Source organism: Fringilla coelebs, assembly GCF_963513975.1.
Source record: "Fringilla coelebs genome assembly, chromosome: 4".
NCBI lineage: Eukaryota > Metazoa > Chordata > Aves > Passeriformes > Fringillidae > Fringilla > Fringilla coelebs.
The window spans coordinates 29697472-29718437 of record NC_140032.1 but is presented as its reverse complement, the minus strand read 5'-3'; the positions used below and the strand labels follow the sequence as shown (position 1 = coordinate 29718437).

The 20966-nt window shown below is 42.7% G+C and overlaps 1 protein-coding gene across 1 annotated transcript in view; it reads right to left on the bottom strand.

Annotated features, from left to right (window-relative positions):
* ZDHHC2 (zDHHC palmitoyltransferase 2) overlaps positions 1-14525 on the bottom strand; it is a gene marked incomplete at its 3' end in the record, with an annotated part of 28839 nt that extends 14314 nt beyond the window's left edge. Inside the window, exons 1-3 of the mRNA XM_084204062.1 lie at positions 14342-14525; positions 4106-4132; positions 1125-1219 (exon numbers count right to left, since the gene is read on the bottom strand). Coding sequence (XP_084060188.1) covers positions 1125-1219; positions 4106-4132; positions 14342-14510 — 291 coding nt within the window. The 5' untranslated portion in view covers positions 14511-14525. The remainder of the gene's footprint in view (positions 1-1124; positions 1220-4105; positions 4133-14341) is intronic.
* Between the last annotated feature and the right edge of the window lie 6441 nt (positions 14526-20966).

Here is a 20966-nt window from a genome sequence, read left to right as displayed (position 1 = left end):
CTCCAGCAGCATTGTATGATGGATTTGGAATTGTACTATAATCAGCAGGATTAGTCAAAATGCTTTCCTTGGCATCAGCCCAATTATTTGAAAACCCTTCTAATTATCAGTACAGTCATCAGATACATGCATACACTTTGCTATGTAATTTCCAAATGAAACAGGTTTTTAACTTATTTTGTTCCTACCCATCCAGGCTACAGTAAAGACTGCAGTGTGAACCCCAGTGAAGATGGTAATTAGCTTGAATTATCTCCTTGCTTTCCCCATGACATATCCTAGTAGTGAATGAAAACTATTTGGAAAGGAACCTCCACACGACAGACAATAGAAATCACGAGCTATTTATTTTAGGTTGACCTGGTACATAGAGCAGCTAGAGTTGAGTCCATGCCAAAGTAAGGGTTTGCTTTGTGGGTATTTCCAGCTACAGGACAGCCACAGCATGGTTCCTGCTGACCTCAGAGGTTGTGTAACACAGCACCTACTGAGGACTCAGGGGATTCTGTATAAAGACAGAATGGAAGAGGCCAAAAAGTTGTGCTAGCTACAAAAAGCAGCACGGGCAGAACGTCCACTGGGGTCATTGATGAAGAACCTCCCAGATCCCTTTTTTTATGTGGCTGCTCTTTACCAGCTCCCCTCCTGCTTAGCCAGCTGTGGCTTCCCACCATCAGCTAACCTAATGTGCACTCCCACCACAAGCCAAAAGCTCCTTCATACCAAAACAGATGGGGAAGAACTTTTACTTCAGAGGACAACAGACAGATGCCGACAAGAAATATAAGTCTTAAAACACAGGGAAATAAATTTTTGCCCATGTAAAATTCTGATATTCCCAAGGCAAAGATTCAGGCTGCTAGTTCAAATAACTCACATTTTTCAAGTGGACATGATTTTTTCTCGTTTTAAAATATCTATTAAAAAATTAGAGAAATTGTTACTTTTTTTTTTTTAATCTTGGTCGCCACACTGATTGCAATCTGTCTCCTATTAAGAAGCTGTAACTGCCATTTGTGTTTTCCTATAGAGTGTAAAACTGCATGAGATCAGAGACCAAGTTGTTCAAACACTACAAAATCAGACATTTGGGTAGGCTATTTCATAAACAAAAGTTATCTTACTTCTTTTGAAGGATTCATTGGGAGCGTAAAGATTGTTTTCCAATATGACCAGACGAACAGCATGAAAAATATGTGGTAAGCAACCAGGCACACAACTAAAATCAGAAGGGAACAGAATTAATACAAACAGACCAGTGATACTGTAGTACTTACAAATAGTGCCTGCAGGCATCACAGATAGTTCTCTAACAGATGTAAATACAGAGGCTCTGCAAAAGCTTTGCCACAAAAATACTGCACTGCAACTTTACATGAGACAAATGCAAACTGTGTGGGGAAGGTCATGATACAGCCTACATAGATTACAGAAGTTTGAGGAAAATGGTTAATAGCCTATTTAAGCACCATCATTAATTAGCAAGCAGTCTCCATAACACATTTGTTAAACCCTAATTAACTGATGCATCTCTGCCTTTTGGCATTATAGATCTTGCAGGGAGACTGCTAGCCATGCAAACCCCTGCTCTGCCTCCTCCCAGGAAAACCCCAACCCCCCAAAGGACCTAAGGGGACAATGACAAGTGTGAGGGGAGTCTTGGGGGGAATATACACATGATACCTGAGCAGTAACCACATCCAGTTAATTTGTTTTCCAAGATTTTAGGAGGGAGGACAGTTGGGTGGTTTTTAAAACCCACAGGTCCCTTAAATTCAAGTGTTCATTCACTACGCAATATTCTTCACACCCAGTCAGCATATATTCTTTTTTTTTTTATAGATGAGAATCAACATTTACCATGCTGAGTTTTTTAACTAGAATACAGAAGGTAACAGTAACTTTTCCAAAAAGTCTGCCATAGGTTGATAGGTATTTCCACTTAAAAGCTCTCACCCTAGTAAGCAATTCACAACAGTAAATAGCAAATCATAAATTCATATCCCCAGATTAACTTACTCTAATGACAAGAAAAGAGTATTTTTCCACAAATTCATATCCTCAAAAAGTGTTATAATGGGAAACCCGTGTGCTTTCACTCCAGGATCTGAAATACTGCCCTTGTATGGTCAGCTAATGGAGTCTTTTAATGTGTCATATTGTTCAGGTCTAGAGAATTATTTATAACACATGCATGATGGTGCATATAAATGCAGGAACAGCTGTCTGGTATGTTCTTACTTTTTGCAATTTTGCCTTAAAAGTAATACAGAATAAATATTTTTTGTGTTGAAGTTTGTTTATTGAAATAGCAGGAACATTGAAAATATTTACTCTTCTTCACTAAGCTTTTAAAAATAATAAACAAAAGCTAATAGAATCTGAGGAGTGACTCTGTACAAAGCTTTTGGGATGATAGAGGCAAAGAGTCATATGCCAGGTCTATAAGCTGAAAGAAAAATCTTATCAGCATAAATAAGTGATAGAACTGGACTCCACACAAAGCACAATACACTAAATTACCATCTTGTTATTGCATAAGCATCTGGACAGGAACAGTCCCCACTTTTATCAGAGTATTTCTATCAGCTCTAAAAAAACCCGATTTACTCAAACAAAATCAGTATTTTTTTTAAACCGCAGTATATTCATGGCATATAGTGAGAGCAAAGTAGGACAAGTTACCTCACTTTTGTACATGATGCACTTACTGATCTGCATTAAGCATTTTACTGTTGCAAAAAGACTCCCCAGTAGCTAACTGACAAGAAAATTGTTCACATGTTTAAAAAAGAAAAGCGCTCAATGCCTAAAGACATTACCCAAAGTTTTCCCTTTGAAGTCTGAACAAGCCTTGAGCTCATCTTGTTTGATCTTGAACCTCAGCTCCCCAGCCTGGCCCCGACTGCTCACTCCTCCCAGGTTACCTACCCATGGGGATGGAGACCCTGGGCTGCCCCACCGGGCCCCTGGCTGCTGAGTCCAACCTAAGGACTTCATTTCACTTGGGGCACTTAAAGAAGAGCTGTCTCACTAGCAGAAACCTTTCTATTTTACATGTTTTCTGGAAAAAACTCCAAAACCAATCAATCACCAAACCAACCAACCAACCAACCAAAAAACCCCCAACTCAACCAAACAAAACAAATCCAAACCCAAATTGCTTGAAGGCATCCAATTTACAGCTAGCTAGCACAGCTAGGGTTGCCTGGAAATTAAGGGCAACCTGTAGTACAGCTGAGCCCCACTTGCCCAGTTTTCACTCCTGAAAAATCTAAGGGCAGAAGTGTAGCCAGGGTAAGTTTCTTCTGACTGGCCAAAGCCCACCAAGGCCTTGAGTGAAAATATGGAAATTTAAGGTTCCCCAACACATTTTGCTGATAACCTTAATGTGTTTTGTGAGCAATGCCCATCAACTCACTTTTTTCCCCCTCCCACAGAGTAGAGAGCAGCAAGAAACTGAAATTCAAAGCTTGCTGATAACGCTTCTACACTCGTATGGGGGATGAGATCACTGAACTGAAAAAAAGCTTTTCAAGCAAAGGTTTCTTAATTGACAAACATGTTTTCTAAGGGAGGGAGTTGCCAATGACAATAAAATCTGCTGGAGTTACACAAACACAAAAAGCTCTTCCTCCAAAAGCTCTGCAGCTCTACACTTTACACTTCCATGTTGTGCTGTACTATTAAAATAGCAGCTGGAAAAAACAATCTAAACATGCTACAGCCTCAGGGAAGGAACTGTAGGGACTGCTAACTAGGCACTTTTATTATACTCTGAGAAGGCTACATATCATATCTGAATGATTCTATTTCTTTAAAAACATTAAAAGGAAATGCAGAAAAAAAATCACCTCCTATTTAAGTATGTTGCATCTACACAAATACACTGCCAATGAGAAGAGTAAAAAAATTCTAATTTTTCTCTCTTCTATTTGTAATGGCTACGGCAATGGTCAGGAACAGCAAGATAATAAAAGATACTGAGGAACAAAAAAGTACAAATCTATTCTTTTAAGTTACACTGTTTCTCAATTCTACTAGTCAGTTACTGTTCTATTCTGATATATGAATTACACCTATAAATGGCTAATAAAAAACTTACCTTTTTCTCCGATATTTGTCATTGTCACTGAAAAAAAAGAAAAAAAGGAGATAATAAAAATGCACGTTTAAATAGCAAATGACATAACTCAGTATTTAAACTTTTTTTTTTTTCAGCCAAAGATGGAAGAGTAATCATCAGACAATACATGTTTAAGGTCACACACGATGAAGCTTTTATGCTGTGTGTATTCATCATGAGAACAGGTACACAGTAACAATTGCTTATAAGGTTTTTTGCCTCCTCTTCCCAGGCTCATTTCCTGATAACTAGGACCTCCATCTATCTGAAGCTGCCAAAGTTTAATCCAAGAAAAGCCATCTCTGAAGAGCAGTTATTTCCTCTAACTGTGGTTACACAGGTTTCACTCTTTATGTTCTGTTCTTGCAGTGGAGGTGTCAGACTCCAGAACTGGTTTTGACAGCAATATTTGGTGATACGTTACATCTTCAAAGCATAAAAATTGAAAGTAGACAAAAGTTGCATTTCCTTTAAGAAATTGCCCACAGATTACAAGACAGTAAGAGAGTGAGCAAGGGCAAGTGTGTCAGGTGTAGAAGGGAGCACACAGATACCACATATCAGTAACTGCACTTTCCTCTCTTGGTCACATTATTTAAAAGTAACTATCCCACAACAGGTATCTCAGAGAGATCAGAAACTCCCAAGATCAAAACCTCTTTTCACCCAAACCACTCCCCCACACATTTATCCATCCCAGTTAAGCAGTCTGCAAACTGTGATACACTGGTGCCTACAACAGGGCAGTAGATACACAGAGCTCTCATCCACTCTTGTTTTCCTAATGAAAATGATTGCAGCAGGCTGGTCTTCAAGCAGCAGGCACAAGGCAACTCGTAGAGAAAAGCCAAAGAGCCCTGCCATCTGACTGATGGATTAAACACAGGCTTGGTGATCGAGTTAAAGCCAGCATTTAAATACATCTTGCACATTGCAAGGGTGGACCATGGCCCCAGTGTTTACATCAGCATTTAAATACATCTTGCACATTGCAAGGGTGGACCATGGCCCCAGTGCTGTTCAACACTTTAACTAATGCTCTGGAAGAATGAACACTTAACAAATCTACAAGATGACACCACCCTGGGGACAGCAGCTGGTACATGCAGGACTTCCATCAGAGGGACCATGACAGGCAGGGGGAAGGAACCCGTGGGCCCCTTATGAAATTCATGATGGCAAAGACAAAGTTCTGCACCTGTAAAGAGGCAGCCCCCTGCAACGACACAGCCTGGGGGCTGCTGGGCTGGAGCAGCTCTCTGGAAGAAGCCATGGGGCTGCTGCTGGTGGGCAGCAGAAAGGGCCACCAGCCCCATGGGTGTGTCAGCAGGCACGGCTGGCAGCCAAGGGAAGGGTTCATCCCCCTCTGCGCAGCATCCATCAGACCAACCCAGAACCCTGCCGGGATTTGGGCCCCCCAACACAACCAAGAGACAAGTCCAGGAGGAAGGGAAGAAGCTGGCAGGGAGTCGTCCTCTAAAGAGAGGCTGCACAGCCAGGGCTTGTCAGCCCTGGAGAAGACATGGTTTTGGGAGGGCCTCCCAGGACCTCCAGGGAGGCACTGGGGAACTGGGCTCTTCATACTGGCACAGAGTGGGATGACAAGAGCCAGTGTGTGTAAGCTGAAATGAAAGGATCAGATCTGATACAAGGAAAAGGTGTATGAGAACCATGAGAACCATTCACCAGCAGAGGAAGCTGTCCAGACATGTTGAACAGCCTCCACCAATGAAGTTTTTCAAGACTCAAACCAATAAAGCCCTGAAGAACCTGGTGTGACCTCACACCTAGACCTGATTTGATCAGGAGGTTGGATTAGACGAGCTGAGGTCCTCTCAAACATGAATTATTCCACAATTCTGCAGTTTTAAAATAGGTCTGTTAAAATGGAGATTTGACTATAGCGCCAGCAAAACAAGCATCTACCTTACCTGAGGGAAAGCAGTAAGCAACCATGTTTATAAAGCTCCTCAAAAAAAAATCATAAAGACACCACAGAAGTTGCATAAACCACTATAAAGTAAACTATATTCTGCCTCAGTTTTCTGAACTCTTTAGAATTTGATAAGCTGAATATCCACCTAGACAACTGCTAGAGAGAAGCTGAAGGAACTGGTATATACGTTTGACTCTGAGACACAGGCATGATCCCCTACAATAATACAAAGGAATTGCAAGATTGTAAGAAAACAGTCATACACCAGATGATTGTTTACAAAACAAAAGACATCTTCAGAGCTGATATGTAATTTAAAAGTGATGGAGTTCTCCAGATTAAGACAAATTTGCCACTATTCAAATTCTTATTTTCTTTCTCCACTTGGAACGGTCAGCAAAGCATGCAGAAATTTTGCCAGTCTTCTTGGAGTAACTACTCTCTGCTAATTAAAAAGTCACAGCCAAGCACATTGCAGAATCACCAGTTTCAAAACAAAATCTATTAAACCAACCTTCACAATAATTTGTGGTATTTTTCTCTCCTTACAAGGGAACGCTACAGCACACTGCTGTGAAGGCAATTGCAATCTTTTTTCCAGCCCTTATCTTTGGATAAAATGTATTCACTAATGTGTCTGAGACATCTAAATTTTCCACAATGCCTATAAGTAAAGAACAGACAAATCCAAATTTAGTCATTTCCACCAGACAGCAAACCTAAAGCTTTTTAAAATTTCTGTCCACCTCCAGAAGGAAGTGCACTCCTCAGAGCCTACACCTGCACAGAGGACTGTCTTCTCAGCTTTTGCAGTATCTAGCTTGGAAGCCAAATGCTCCTGGCAGTCAGGACCACGAAGGCTAAAACACAAGTGCTGAGATGTCCAGTTAACCCCAGGAGGGTGAGAACATGTTTTTGGGTTTTTTCCAATATATGTCTCTTGTCATTTTAATTTTTTCTACCACCGAGTTTAAATCAGAAGCTATACACTCCTGAGCTGCAGCCACTGTAAGAGACCAAACGAAGAACAAGGCTGAAAAGAGATGCCAGTACCTTCAACCTTACCATCATTTTTCTCCACGCATATTGCAACTGGTACTTACAAGGAGACTGGCTGCACTGCCCAACAAGCATTCCCACAGACAGCGACAGACAGGAGCTTTGCAAGATATCCAATAACCTGCAGGAAGTGAAGTACCAGTCCTTCTGCTCATGCCTTTTTAAATCACCTCTGGCAAAGGAGACACAGTGTGTGGGAAAGTAATGGACAAACATCTGCAATGCAACAGCACCAGAGAGGAAATGAAGGTGTGGGTTTTTTTGGTTGGTTGGGGTTTTTTTGGTTTGGTTGCTGGCCTTTCTTTGGGGAAGAGGGAGTGGGGGCACCTTTTGTTTTGCACCAATGTGGCAGAACTAACCAACAGGAAAAAAATGGCTCTTACAAATCAAACTCTCACTTAAATTTCTACCAAAGCTTAAAACTTTCTCAGTTGGTCGAATGACCATGATACAAAGACTCTTAGAGCAACTACAGTATGTTTACTCTAAGATCACACTAAAATTGTACTATTTAAGAACATGGAAAATAATTTTCTAATATGAAAAAAAATCCTCTAATTTTGGATTTGATCAAATAAATGTTTGCTAATTTCCCCGCCTTCTGAATAGCACATGATATGTTTATTTAAACCGAATTTTATATTTTTTAGTAGAATCATTTGTATCAGTATTTCTGGCAGTTTTTTCATTTCTGTTTCAAGGGGCTACACTCACTGTGGTGAAAAGTAGGTCAGACTGTACATTCTGTCATTAATAAATATCAGCTGAAATGCTGCAAATGCATTTGCTGATAGTTAAACAGCACAGAAATAATATGGGTAAAAAGCATTTATGCCTATGATGACTAAAATAAACACAAAGGACACGGCAATCCCAACTGCTAAGCAATTTCTGGGAGAAAACAGGGTAAATCCCTTTGAGACCAAAATGGAATGACACTCTTGTATACTCAGAGATGGAAATAATTATAAAAACATGACCTGTCTTCAGGAAATCATTAAAAAGTTACAGCTTTGTTTGCCTGAGGTACTGCAGGGGCCAATTTCATTAAGAATCACCCTTGCACTGCTGAAGCATCAGGATGCCATTTACAGTTCAGCACTAGCAGACTGTCACATCATTAGAGCCTCTCTGGTTCATTACGCAGCTCGCAGATGGTGCTCATCAGAATTAGGGACCAGCCTGGGACAGACACAGCATTTCAGCCAGCGGAGATGCCAATTTCCTGAGCCAGAAACATTGCTCCCTGCTTGCCCCGAGCCACAAGCAGCCAGAAACAGGAACAGCACATAAAATAGCCAATGCCGCTAAGCAGCCTGCGCTTGCAGAGAATGATTGCAAAGATGACAGAATGCTGCGTTTCAAAAGATCTTAAAAAGTCCAGGATGGCTCCCATCACCAAATTAATTTGCTAGGAAGAGAAATCACATCACTAGGCACCTTGCACACTGGGTCAGGCCAAGTGGGTTTCCCACTTCTTCGATTTCCACTTATTTTCTCTAGAAATCTTAATTCTCACTCAGCCATGTAAAAACTAGGCAGACGTCCATCTCCACATAGCTGGAGACATGGTAAGACACATTGCTAGCACAAATCCCAAAAGATTTTGAAAGGTAAATTTCATATCAAAATGTGCATTTGTTTTGTAATGTAAAATTTTGCTTGACTTCTAACCCCACAGTTTCTGAACTGTAAATGTAATGACTAGATTTAAAAATAAGGGAAAAAAAAAGAAAATGAGACAAAGCAATTAATATTTTAAAGCTGTGATGAAAGTGGACCTACAAAATTTTGCTGTCATATTTTATGTACATTTTTAAAATATTTAAATCTTTGGAATGGGAAAACAAGATTCATCTGATGCAGACTCTGCAGCCACACCTATAAATAGCTGGTTCTCTCAAACTTTTATGAAGTTTAACGTCTTGGATCTGATTCCCAAAACTAAGTACACATTTTATCTTTATAGCATATTTGAAGCTGTAAAACGCTGATCTATAGATGCAGTTTTACTCAGCTCTGTGCACACATAAAAGTGTTTTATAGTTTTGACAAGTGTTCTGTCATTGCCTGCAATAGTCCTTTAGTAAAAATATCAGTGCTTGCGATAAAAACCTACTCTCAGCTAGACAGAGCAGTGATTTGCATTGATTCAGAGAGACAAGGTGCCTCCAGTGCTTTGTTTCAGAACAACAGTAATGGGGAGATTTCCGGGATATTTAAGGCTGGCATAGGTAGCCATCAATAACCCACACATTTGCACTTGATGGTATTTGCAGATGCCTCAGAAGATTCATTTTAACGCTGTGCCCATCAAAATGCACCACTGTCCACCTGCCCAGCAGCAGCTGCTATTTGGTACCTTTGCAGGTAAGGCCACAAAGCCACTGCTTTTGTATAGGGTATGACCAAGAACTCACTTAAAACTTTCTTCTTTACAAACTTCCCATTTACCTTCCAAGTCACAAAGACAGACTGAAGAATGAAAAGTGTCCAGCTCTACTGAAGTTGTAGACACTTGTGCTGCCAGTATTGCCAGACACTTTTCAGCAAACAAAAACTGCGCCCTGACAAGAACAACTCTTAAAGTTATGTATCAAGCAGTGTTAAACCTTCACCTGAAAACATAGTCTTGTCCAGTAACTGTATCTTCACCATAAACCTTATGTTTTCAACTTCAATGGTTTACATTTCAAGGCACAAAACCCACAGGTAATACACTGGGCACTACATGGAGAGATAACCAGCCATGCTTAACACAGGCATCAGTTCTGTTCCAGAGCTGTAGAATGGCAGCTGCCTTCAACAGTCTGAAAGAGCATTCAAATGAAATTTGGGAAATGCACAGGAGCACTGCTGGCTATAATTCAAAAGCCACTTCTACTTCAGCCACCAGCTTTGAAACTTTTCTCAAAGTAACCACAGATGTTAGAAGAGGGGGAAAAAAAGAAGGTAGTATTTCCAAAATATGGAATAAGAATGCAAACTTTCTTGCACCAAAGTACTTTTGTAGCTTAGCAGCTAATGTGCAGACAGGGTATTTAACCAGTGTTTGACTACAGTGAACTGCAATGTTACAATGTACTTGCATTTCTATAGCCAAACCTAAGCTCTAAATGGTTACAAGGCATAAACTGCAAGTACCATAAATCCTTTAATCTATCTGGAGAACATACTGAGCAAAGAGCTCAAATCCAGCTGACCAAATCCTGGGTCTAACTCTTTTTTTTTTCTTTTTTTTAGCTTCCACCCCCCCACACCCAATCAGCTTTTATCTTCTTATTTTCTGCCACTCCTGATGCCCTGATGATGCTGTGCCAAGCCCAGCATCATTATGGGTACATAATAATTCTGCCTCTAAACTGTGATGAATTAAGCAGCTTTATATCCTGTTATAATTCCATTCCACTGATGGTTCACAGGGTCAAAAACCTCAATTCAGCACTAATCAATCTGATCCTCCAGCAAAAATCTTTCATGATCATTAACATCTTTAGCAGCTGGATGTCATTCCATGCTTTCTGTTCCATTCTGAAGGTAACTGTGGACAGAAACCAGTCACATATTCTACACCTAAAACAAAGATGTGACTTATGAGCATTCCTGACAGGACTGTAAATATCTTCTTGTACCCCCTCTTCAGCTATGCTCAAATCATTTATTCTTTTCCAAATCAGGCAAATCACTCACCAGGTGGCAATATTTCCTCCCTTTCCCTTCACTGGAGTAGTCACAAAATGCTTATTGCTCGTTTGTTCCACAGTAAATCTATTTTCCTTCTTCAAAATTAGAAATTCAAGCTGCATTTTCTGACAGGATTCCCTGAGCAAGAGCATTATCCTGTGAATTAAAATTAGTGCCATGTAAAAATGGATCAAAACTGAACAAAACCATCCATTTTCTATTGGATACAGGATATCTACAGGATAACCCTTTCATCAGCTAAGCTGGTATTTTTCCTAAAAACATCTGTCACAACACTGTCAATTTTTTTACATTTTCCTTGTTAAATGCACCTCCAAATCCTGAGCAGGTAGGAAAACAAAACGAAACAAAAGGTTGTCAGTATCCGCATTTGTCAAGAGCATTTCTGACAAACAGCTGTCAGAAACTGCAAGTAACTACTGGTTCTGCCCCACCTAAAGCATGGAATCCAAAACTCTTCCAAGTCCCTTACTAACCTGAATTAGAGATGTATCTAAGAAGGGAAATATAAGGATTTTTTTTTTCTTTGTATGTGAAGTATGCGAAGATTTTAATAAACACTGAATGTTCATTTTCAGGTTTTCATAAACAGTGAATCCAATGTGTATTTTCTGAGTATAGACAAATGGATACAGGTGCTGGGGTGAGGTATTTCATTTGCACTTCATGTTACTGTTGCTCCATGTATCCTAGGTTGAAATTTCAGTAGCTTGAGCTATCAAAGTTCACTGTACTCACTGTGTGCCACCTGTATTTCCCCATCCTTTTTAGAGAGGGACAACAAATGTGTATCCCTTAGGTTCTCATAAACACACTCAAATTATTTTTTAAGGGAAGGAACACTTAAAGACACAGTAATTTTAAACACAAAGTTATTCAGGGTGAAAAAAGAAGTACTATTACTAGACAGGGCTTGTGAGATGACAATACTGGCAAAATGAAGAGAATTGCACTGGATTAGAGGTAAGCAATTTTTAGTTGAGTCTTTTAAGACCAACTCATATACACATTTAAATTCCAGTATTCATTCTACATCCAGCAAAAAGAACTGTTTGCTAGTGTTCAACACCTTTCTCCTTGTTGTTAAAGGTTAAAGCAGCACGAGCACTTACCTGAATCCACTCACAAAAGAGACAAAACTCTAGAAGGCAATACTAGTGTTAAAAATAGTGGATTCATTTTTCTGTTTCTAAAACCCCTTTCTGTTTCTAAAACGCTACTCGATACTGTAACTACTCAGCTTTAGGTATATAAGGAATCAGCTTAGTAGATTTCTTTAAAAAAAATAATTGTCCCTCCTATAATGCTCAGATGAAATAAACAAAGAAATAAACTCTAACAAAACCCCCCACAAATCCATTTAAAATACTACATTTGAAACACTTTATTAAAAAGAGCCCACTTACATCACAACAAAGTCCTTGCTAGGTCCTACTGCACAACAGTTAACACTGTTCCCTGCATGTTGTCAGCCCCAGTGACAGAAAGCTGCAGAAAAAACCCCAGTTATATACGTCCTCTTTAGCATTCAGTGCTGCAGGAATAAAAGAAGCACTGAATAGACAGGCTGGCTTCAAAGCACTGAAATGCTTACAGTCTATTCCTGCCCTTGGCTCGTTCCCTGAGTTGTTAGTTATTCCTTCTGTTGTTTACACTAAATATTCATTAGTAAGACAAAACACAAGCTTATTTTATTTAAATATGCCAAAAATGAGGGGAAATATCCAGATATAGATAAAAGATGGAATTACTGGAGATCGTGGATGACTATTATGCTGAATTATAAACCTGGTGAGCCAGCTCCCACTGGAATGTGTGGGGGTGGGTGGGAAACAAACAAACAAACAAACAAACAAACCACCCTTGTCCATTGAAAGGAATTCAGTAAAATATGCTTTAGCTGAGCCCCAGGATTGCACTTCTTCGCCCTCCCATTGCTTTGAGGGGCTCTCAAGGAATCAGTGAACCACAGTTTATAGTCTGAAGCAAGTTTCAAGCATGTCATCTCCTTAAGAGGCACCTTAAGGTAAGGTAAAACCCAATCTTCCTCTGTTGTACAGTCATGCAAAATAGAAAATACAGTAGAATACTGAAGCAGTAATGCCCAGAACAAGCCTACTGCACCTACCACAAGGCTGCACGCATTAGAACATTAACTACAGAGTGGCTCTTCCCTGGAACATCCTTGCCCTCCTCGTGTCAGCTTACAGCTCCCCTTTCCAGGCTGGCTCAGTCAATTCCCAGAATCCTGGAAACAATTTGCTTCCTTGTGCTGGAGGTAGACACTTCATTGTTCCACTCATGAGGGCACAGCAATTTTGTTGAAGAGTGTTGTTTAAAATGAACAGATTTGAATGGTCTTAGTGAAGAAAAAGATGCAAAAAGCCTAACCTCCAATACAGGAACTACAGCAAGTCTTGGTACAAAAACCAGAGGTGCTAGGCCTGGCAATCACTTTTTGCTTAATCCCTCGACAGCTCAGCCAAGCATCCATAGGACAAAAATCCTACCAGTCTTCTGTATGCAATTAAAAAAAGATAAAATCAAAAATTAGGTACTAGACTGATGAGATTTTCAACATGAACAGCTGAAAACTAAGTACATCTAATATATATTCCCGTGTGCCATTATGCTGACATTGTTACTGAAACATCAGTATGCTACACATTAGCCTCTAAAAATCAGATTCAATGGTTTTCTACAAGATACACCATAACAGAACCAAAATCAAAAAAAACACTTCCTAACCAAGGGAGGCTGGCAAGCTGGTCATTTAATAAACCCTTCTGGCTCGGCTGCTCTAATTCACACAAACGCTCACATCACGCCCAGCCTCCAGGATGTACTTAACGATCCGCCCGACGCCAAGGGTCAGGTGCCAAGGTGCGCGGCCAGGATGACTTCCCAATGTGCTGGCACGCTGCCGATGACAAAGAAAGGATCAAGAAGTTGTGACAGCTGGGCATTTTCTATACGACTGAAGGGTGGCACGGGGAGACTCGCGGATTTCCTGCTGCCTATTGCTGCTTCCCCGTCCGCCCCCGAATGGCTCTGTACATGTGCGTGTGTCCATGTGTGTGCGCGCCGAAGGGACGGCGAACTCTGCTCAGTCCCGCTTCCCGCGTCCGGGGCTGGGACCGGCCACACTCTGCGCACTCCACGGAGGGAAAATCCCGCCTGTGGAAAGCTCCGTGCGCCCGGCTCCCTCCTGGCGTGGGAGTGGAAACCAGGCGCGATGGGTCGCGGCGGATATCGGGCAGCGCGGATGTCCCTCGCCCGCCCGGGGGCCGGGGCGCGGGGGAACCGGTCCAGCCCAGCCCAGCCCAGCCTAGCCCAGCCCCGGACACGGTCCGGGCGTGGCGGCGGCAGCAGCAGCAGCAGCCGGGGGCGGCCCCGGCGCCGACAAACAACAGAGGCGGCCGCCCGTGCCGGTGCCGCCCGGTTGCGCTCCCCCGGCAGCGGCGGCGGCGCCCACCCGCGTCCCGCCCGCCCCCCGCCGCCGCGGCGGCACTCACGCAGGCAGAGCTGGGTGACATAGGCGTAGTAGGACCAGCAGAGGATGCTGGAGATGAAGAGCACCGGCACCCAGTAGAGCAGCCGCTGGCAGCGCCGCCGCACGCCGCCCCAAGCGCCCGGCGCCCCGGCTGCCGGCGGCGGCGGTGCCGCCATCTTCCCGCACCGCATCCCGGCCGCTCGCTCCGGGGGCCCGGGCCCCGGCCGCGCTCCCCGCCGGAGCCCGCCCCGGCCCCACCCTCCCGGCACGGCCGCTCCTCCCACCGCCCGCCCGCCGCTCCCCCCGGGCTGGGCAGGGCAGGGCAGCGCGGGAAGAGCCGCCCGAGAGCCCGTAGCGTCCCCTCGGGGTCCGGGTGTCCGTGCCGGGCCGGGGGTCACGGGCACGGCCGCCAGGTTCGGGGCGGGCGGCGCAGCGGCCCCGCCCGGCGCAGGGCGCGGCTCCGGCCTCGGCGGCCGCCACGTGCTGGGCGCTGGGACGGGAGGCGCCCTGTGCTCGACGCTGCTTCCCTTATCATCCGCCTCCGAAAGCGGGGTGGCGACGCTTAACAGCGCCCTGCAAGCGCTTTAAACCACCCGGTTACAAAAAGCGCTACCTCGTTTGCAATAACGCTTCGGAGTGCAGCGAACAAGGGTTGCGGGCTGCCGCGCCTTGGCGGGCAGGAGGCGGTGGGCGGCCGCGGTGGGCAGGCATGGCTGGCTTGTGGCTTTTGGCAGCTGTTCGTGCAGGGGGAGGTGGCGGGAGGTTGTGCTGACTCACCCTTCCCCGAACGGCTTTAGATTACACTCATCGCAATGAAGTGCTTGTGAACTCTAACAGCAAACCCAGCCTGCGTTACGTTGTGTGCACCCTAATCGTTGCCGAGTTATCATTGCAAAATCAGTCACGTCAAGCACGGCCTGCAGTGCTTCTGCAATCTGCTAGAATCTCTCAGAGAGTCAGCGGTGCAGTACGTGGGAAGTAGCTGGTTGATTAAAATGGGTTTGGACTTTGGAAAATAACCTTGTCTAATATCTCGTGCAGGAGACTAGACATGGAGGTAAGTCATCTCTATCTGGAAGGCATACAACTGCCATTGATTGAGAAAAAGGCTGCGAGAGAGGAAAAAAATATTGGAGAAAATAAGACAGAACAAATAGTAGGTGTTGGTGGCAGGTTGCAGAGTAGGAAATGGAGTAGCTATAGTATGTTTTTTGAAGAGACACAAAAAAGAAGTTGACCATATGGCTGCAGTGTTTTTTATGTGATGCAAAATCATGCATCCCTCTTACAGTAAGATCAAACTGAGTGATTTCGGTTAGCCACACTGAGTGAATGATCAACACAGGATAATATATATTCAGAGGGATAATATATATATATATATCCCGTGGCAGTAAATCATCCTTGCCTATTCACGAAAAAGACTTGTATATCATTCTGAAGGGCTCAGCAAAACTATCTCCTCAACGTATGGTTATTACAGAAGAGACGTGAACAAAATATGCTACCAAAAGATTGGAACATAATAATTTAAGGAAAGATTCTGCATAATGGTGAATTATGTATTATACATTTAAAGGTGAAGATACAGTGAATGGTGCTGAAAAGCTAGATTTTATATTCCTGTATGCTATAGTTCTCAAAACAAGAGTAAAGGGACTGAAACCAACATGATGTAGACAATAAAAGCTTTTTATTTTACCTTAATTAATCATCCAAGTCATTGCTGAAGCTAGCATTTTAATAGGACATTTAAAGGATTTTACTTTAGTACGTTTTAAGGAAAACATCTGCGATTATTCAACATTGATTTTAAAAGCAGAAGGAGTAAGATTACCACTGCCTGAAGGCAAGCCCCATGCTCTGCTGGCAAAAGTTAAAAGAAATGAAGGCAGTTAAATTTATTTGAAGGCTTTTTGCACTTATTTGGAAATACGTGACAGTGACCTCTCTCAGGTACCAAGGATAATGCATCTGTTGTGTTCTGTGTTTCCAGGGAGACATGTCTGTACCTTGAGAAGTTTGCAGCTAGATGCTGTGCATGTAAGGATGAAGTAGGTTTTGTATTGTCTTAGGGGCTATGAAAGGATTTCTCCTGTAAACCATTTTAAAATGCTGTATGTGACACGGGGCTTATTAACAACACATGCCAGGGCAACACAGTAAACACTAGAGAAAACTTTATATTATAGTCATTTATTCTTTGGAATCATAGTTATTAGAAAATATTATGCATATAGAGAGGTGGCAGTTTGCCAGGAGTGTGGGAATAAAAAGATGATGTATTACAAAGACCTTAAATTATATCATACAAATTCTGTTCAGAAGCTTTTCATTATTGCCTCATGGAAATGGGCTTGTGTAGTTCAGCATTCTACCTTTTCCATGGCCACTGTCACCCTCTGCTCACTGCTCACTTCCACAGTAATTAGAATTCTCTTATTTCATATGCTAGTAATTACATGAATAATTACTGTAGTGTATGCTTTATCATAGCTCCAAAATCATGGGTATCTGGTTCAAAATTAGTGAAATAAACAGGCAAACTTCACTTTAATTTAGATGGAACAAAAAAGCTTGCCCTGACTAATACTCTGAAATACCTTGGAGCATCCTTTGGTCAGAGAGCTGTAAAGAATCACTCTCTCCTGTCCTCGTGTATTTTCCCCATGGACATGGGCTCTCTAGCTCCTCTTCATGTCCACAGTTACTTTCTACTCCTTCCATGACTCTCATCACTCTCCAGCTGGGTCACAAGTCATCCTTTCTACCCTGCTTTCCCTCCTCTTCCTTCCTCTGTGGTATGACCTGCAGAAATTTTAGGTAACAGCAGAAAAACTCACGAACAAGGCTATTCAAAGGAGCACTGTGTTATGGCAGAAGTAAATCTTGGGATAGTCAAAGCCATCGGGCATTAATGGAGAGGTTTCCCAAATCAGTGTACCTGGGCTTTGTCTCTACACTGAGAGAGGTTACTTGGGGCACAGTTTATTGCTGCTTGTATGAAATGTTCAAAAGAGAAAGAGAGAGGAAATTAAGGTAATTTTCTTGTCAGGAGCTGGGCTGAAGGAAGCTGGGGTTTGAGGAGGCAGCTTGAGTGTTTGGCAAATTGAAATAAAATGTTCTTGTCATAAGTGGTGCTACTCAGGCTTTCCCCTCAGGCAAGGTATATGCAAATTATTGCTGGTAGATTTTTTAAAAATGTCTCTCCTGTCATACATTTGGGTATTTCTAACATTGCCGCTTCTGACTATTCTCTGTACCCAGTTGTGCAAAGGGATGTTAAAGCAAGGGGTCACCACCCACAGCTCTGGGGCTGGGCATCTCCTCCCTGCTGGACCCCAGCTTGGGGACCTGGTGTCTCTGTCCCAGGCTGGTGAAGCTGGCCACTGCTTTCCTGCTCAACCAGCAGCAACTTCAAGAGTACCTCTGCCCAGGGCTCACACAAGTACCAACAGCCTTTCCCTTCCTCCCCTTTGGCTGACAAGGCTGAGGGTCACTAGTGAAAACACACACTCTCCCTCCTCTGTACCCTCACAAGCACATGCATTGATGCAGATCCCCAAGGCATGACCTCCCTGGTTTTCAGATGGCCCTGCCCAGATCCTAGACCTTCTTACCTGCTGCATGGTCCCACATCACCAGCTGTGCAGCTTGGTGCTCACTGCATTCTGAAACGAGCATCCTCCCTCTCCACCTACCCTTGCCAAGTACTCTGGCTGACCAGGGCTGTCCCTGTTGTCATCTCTGTGAGTGTTGTCTGGGTACATTGGCACATCTCTGTGTTTGGCTTCCTCCCTTTGTCATTCCAGCTGGGTTCAGGTACAGAATGAAGAGTGAAAACTCTGCCTCTTTCTGAGGAAGGCATCTTGACACGCTTAGCATGCAGTCCTAATTAAAAACTACTCCTTTGCAATTCAACTGCTCCTCTCTGTAAGCAATCTGATATGATGGAATACTTCCTCCCCCACCAGGTCCCATGTATTCAGTGGAGGGGGAGGAAGAGTAGGACAGGAAAACACATATTTACTCCTACACAAGTGCAATACACAGAGCAGCAGCTAGAAGCAGGAATACACACAGACTGACAGGCACACAGCATTCACTGAGTGAACCAGCAGCCCTGCAGGGATGCTCCTGGCCCTCCTGACAGGGACTGTGCTGCTTGCATCTCTCCAGAATGTTTGGGTGTGGGACCACACTTACCACACACAGGAAAAGAAATCTCTGCAACATTTCTAGCAAAAGATATCACCAGGAAAATGTATCTTGTATCTCAGCTGGAGTCAAGGACCATCTGTGTATCGTTGGTAGCTCCTGGCTACATGAAAACAAGCAGTTAAGCAGCGTCCCCAGTCTTAGACTAGCTGTCAAATGTATTTTAATTGAAGGGCTGGCCCAGATGTGTTCAACTTCTTGCTGGCCCTCTCAGCCTGGCTTGGTACTTAATTATTTGCAACTGTTTTCATACCCAAACCTCTGTTGTTGTATGATTTTTTTTTCTTTTTTTTTTGTGGCAATTTTCCTTGTTCTCCACAAGAGAGGCACGTTTAGCTCCTTTCCAATTCCGTCTTTAGATTTCTTGATTTCTACCTCTGTATTGATACAATACTGTATTTGTCAGAGTCTGCCTTCAGAGAAGTTTTTTCAAGTCCTATATTATCCACCCACTCTTCTGTCACTTTCAGTGGTAATTTTTTCATTGCATGGTTTTATTTTTTTTCCCTGATGCATTCATCTGGGAATTTTCATTCCCTTGCTGCTTTTCCTTTTGTCACTTAAGGTGGGAAACACGGGAAAAAGCTAAACCAGCTCCAATCAGTGCTAGTTCTCGTGCAATGGAGATCTGTACAGTGCCCTAAAGCAGGTCTCTGCTTAGGCAAAAGTCAAAACTCCTGCAGTAGAAAACCCTTCAAGAAATATGTGAGAAACCTTATCCTACACTGTGTGCACACTTCCAGTGCTTTCTGCCCTATGCAGCAGAAGTTATGTGATTTAATGCTTGACACCAAAAGCAGACATCTAAATTTAAAATTACCACTCTGATAACATCCTTTTTCATTTTTTTCCCCCCTTCTTCCCGACAGGGTGGTTTAAAACTTACTTTTACAGCTTATGGCCTGAAGTGCCTTGACAGATTTGAGCCACTCCGTGCCTTGGTCATACATCTAGGTTTGTTGCCCAGGGATGAAATACCTGCCTATGTTGGTGCTTTTTGTTGCTGGGGATCCTCAGAGTATGTCTGCACAAAATGCAGCAACAGCCACATCTTCTTTCTTTCCACTTCCCATGGAAATGTTTTTCCTGTCAGACTGCAAGGCAGTTGTGGTAGTTTGTCCACTGTCTTCATGAAATGATACAAAAAAGGCTGCGAGGGTCACAGCACAGAGAAAGTAAATGCTTCAGCAGCCTCTTACAGAATCTGCCTGGAACAGCAGGCACTTCTGGTTTCCAGTCTTCTCTCCTTGTGGTGGGTTTTGTCACACAGTTTCCAAGTGCAAGGACATTTTTTTGTAAAGCCGAGGTAACTAGCTTCAGACTCAGTATTTTATTGCAGAGAATAGAATACCTGAAAGTTTATTTGTACAGGGTCATAGTCTTTTGAATCAAGGTTATAGCTTCTGAATCAGAGTTAGAATTAAAAAAACCCAGAAGTAATCAATTGCTTTTTCTATGAATATTTGTATGTACAAAATTATGTATTTTAATAAAAAAATTTCAAGTGGGTACTAATATTTTCATAGAATGCTACTAGCTAATTGTAATGTTCATCTGTGGGAGGAATTTGTAAGTCAAACTAGTGGTGAAAATTAACATTACCCATTCAAGATTAAAGCACACCCTCGTATTAAATTGTAAGTGTAAGAAAATAAATGCAATATATCTAAGGGCACTATCTGCTGACAGCTTCAGGGTGCCAAATGCTTTCATGGATTCTCAGATACAGGGAAGAATACTGTGCATTCAGACCTCACACATATTAAAAATATTCATATAAGTTTTGGCTTGTTTTTAAGGGGAATTCAAACGTGGTATTGCTACAAATTAGTTCCAGATCCATTTTTGAATAGTGATTTTTTGGTCTGATTCTTTTCCTTCTGCAAGAATGAGTCTCAAGTTCTTTTCCTAGACACTGTCTTGACTATATCCTCAGTGGGACAAGAGGGCAAGACATATCATTAGGTAATTACCATCATATCACACAACGGTGCATCAAACTGAAAAATTTCTTTATCATTTTTCCCCACTTTACTTCAATGCATTTGTATCCTGATATTTAGGTGGAAGAGATCAAATAACTACAGAAACCAGGCAGTGTGACTAACAAAATGCTGAGTTATTGTTCAATACTTTGGTTTTTTTCCCTTCAGGCTGATAATGTTCTATGTCATACAAAGTGAGAATCCACAGTGGAAGGAGTCTGTATCCACTTACTGCTAAAATGTGCAAGGAGGGAGACTGCCACTGGGATCTTAAAGACCAGCAGATTATCAGGGAGCAGCCTACACTGTAGGATATTCTGCCAGGGGAGCTAGGGGTTCACCACAGCTCAGGCAAAAGCTGGTTAGTAGCACAAGGCTACCCAAAGCTGAGGTTGCTAGTTCTCATTTATCCGAGCTGGTCTGGGCACTGTGGCCAGTTCCTAA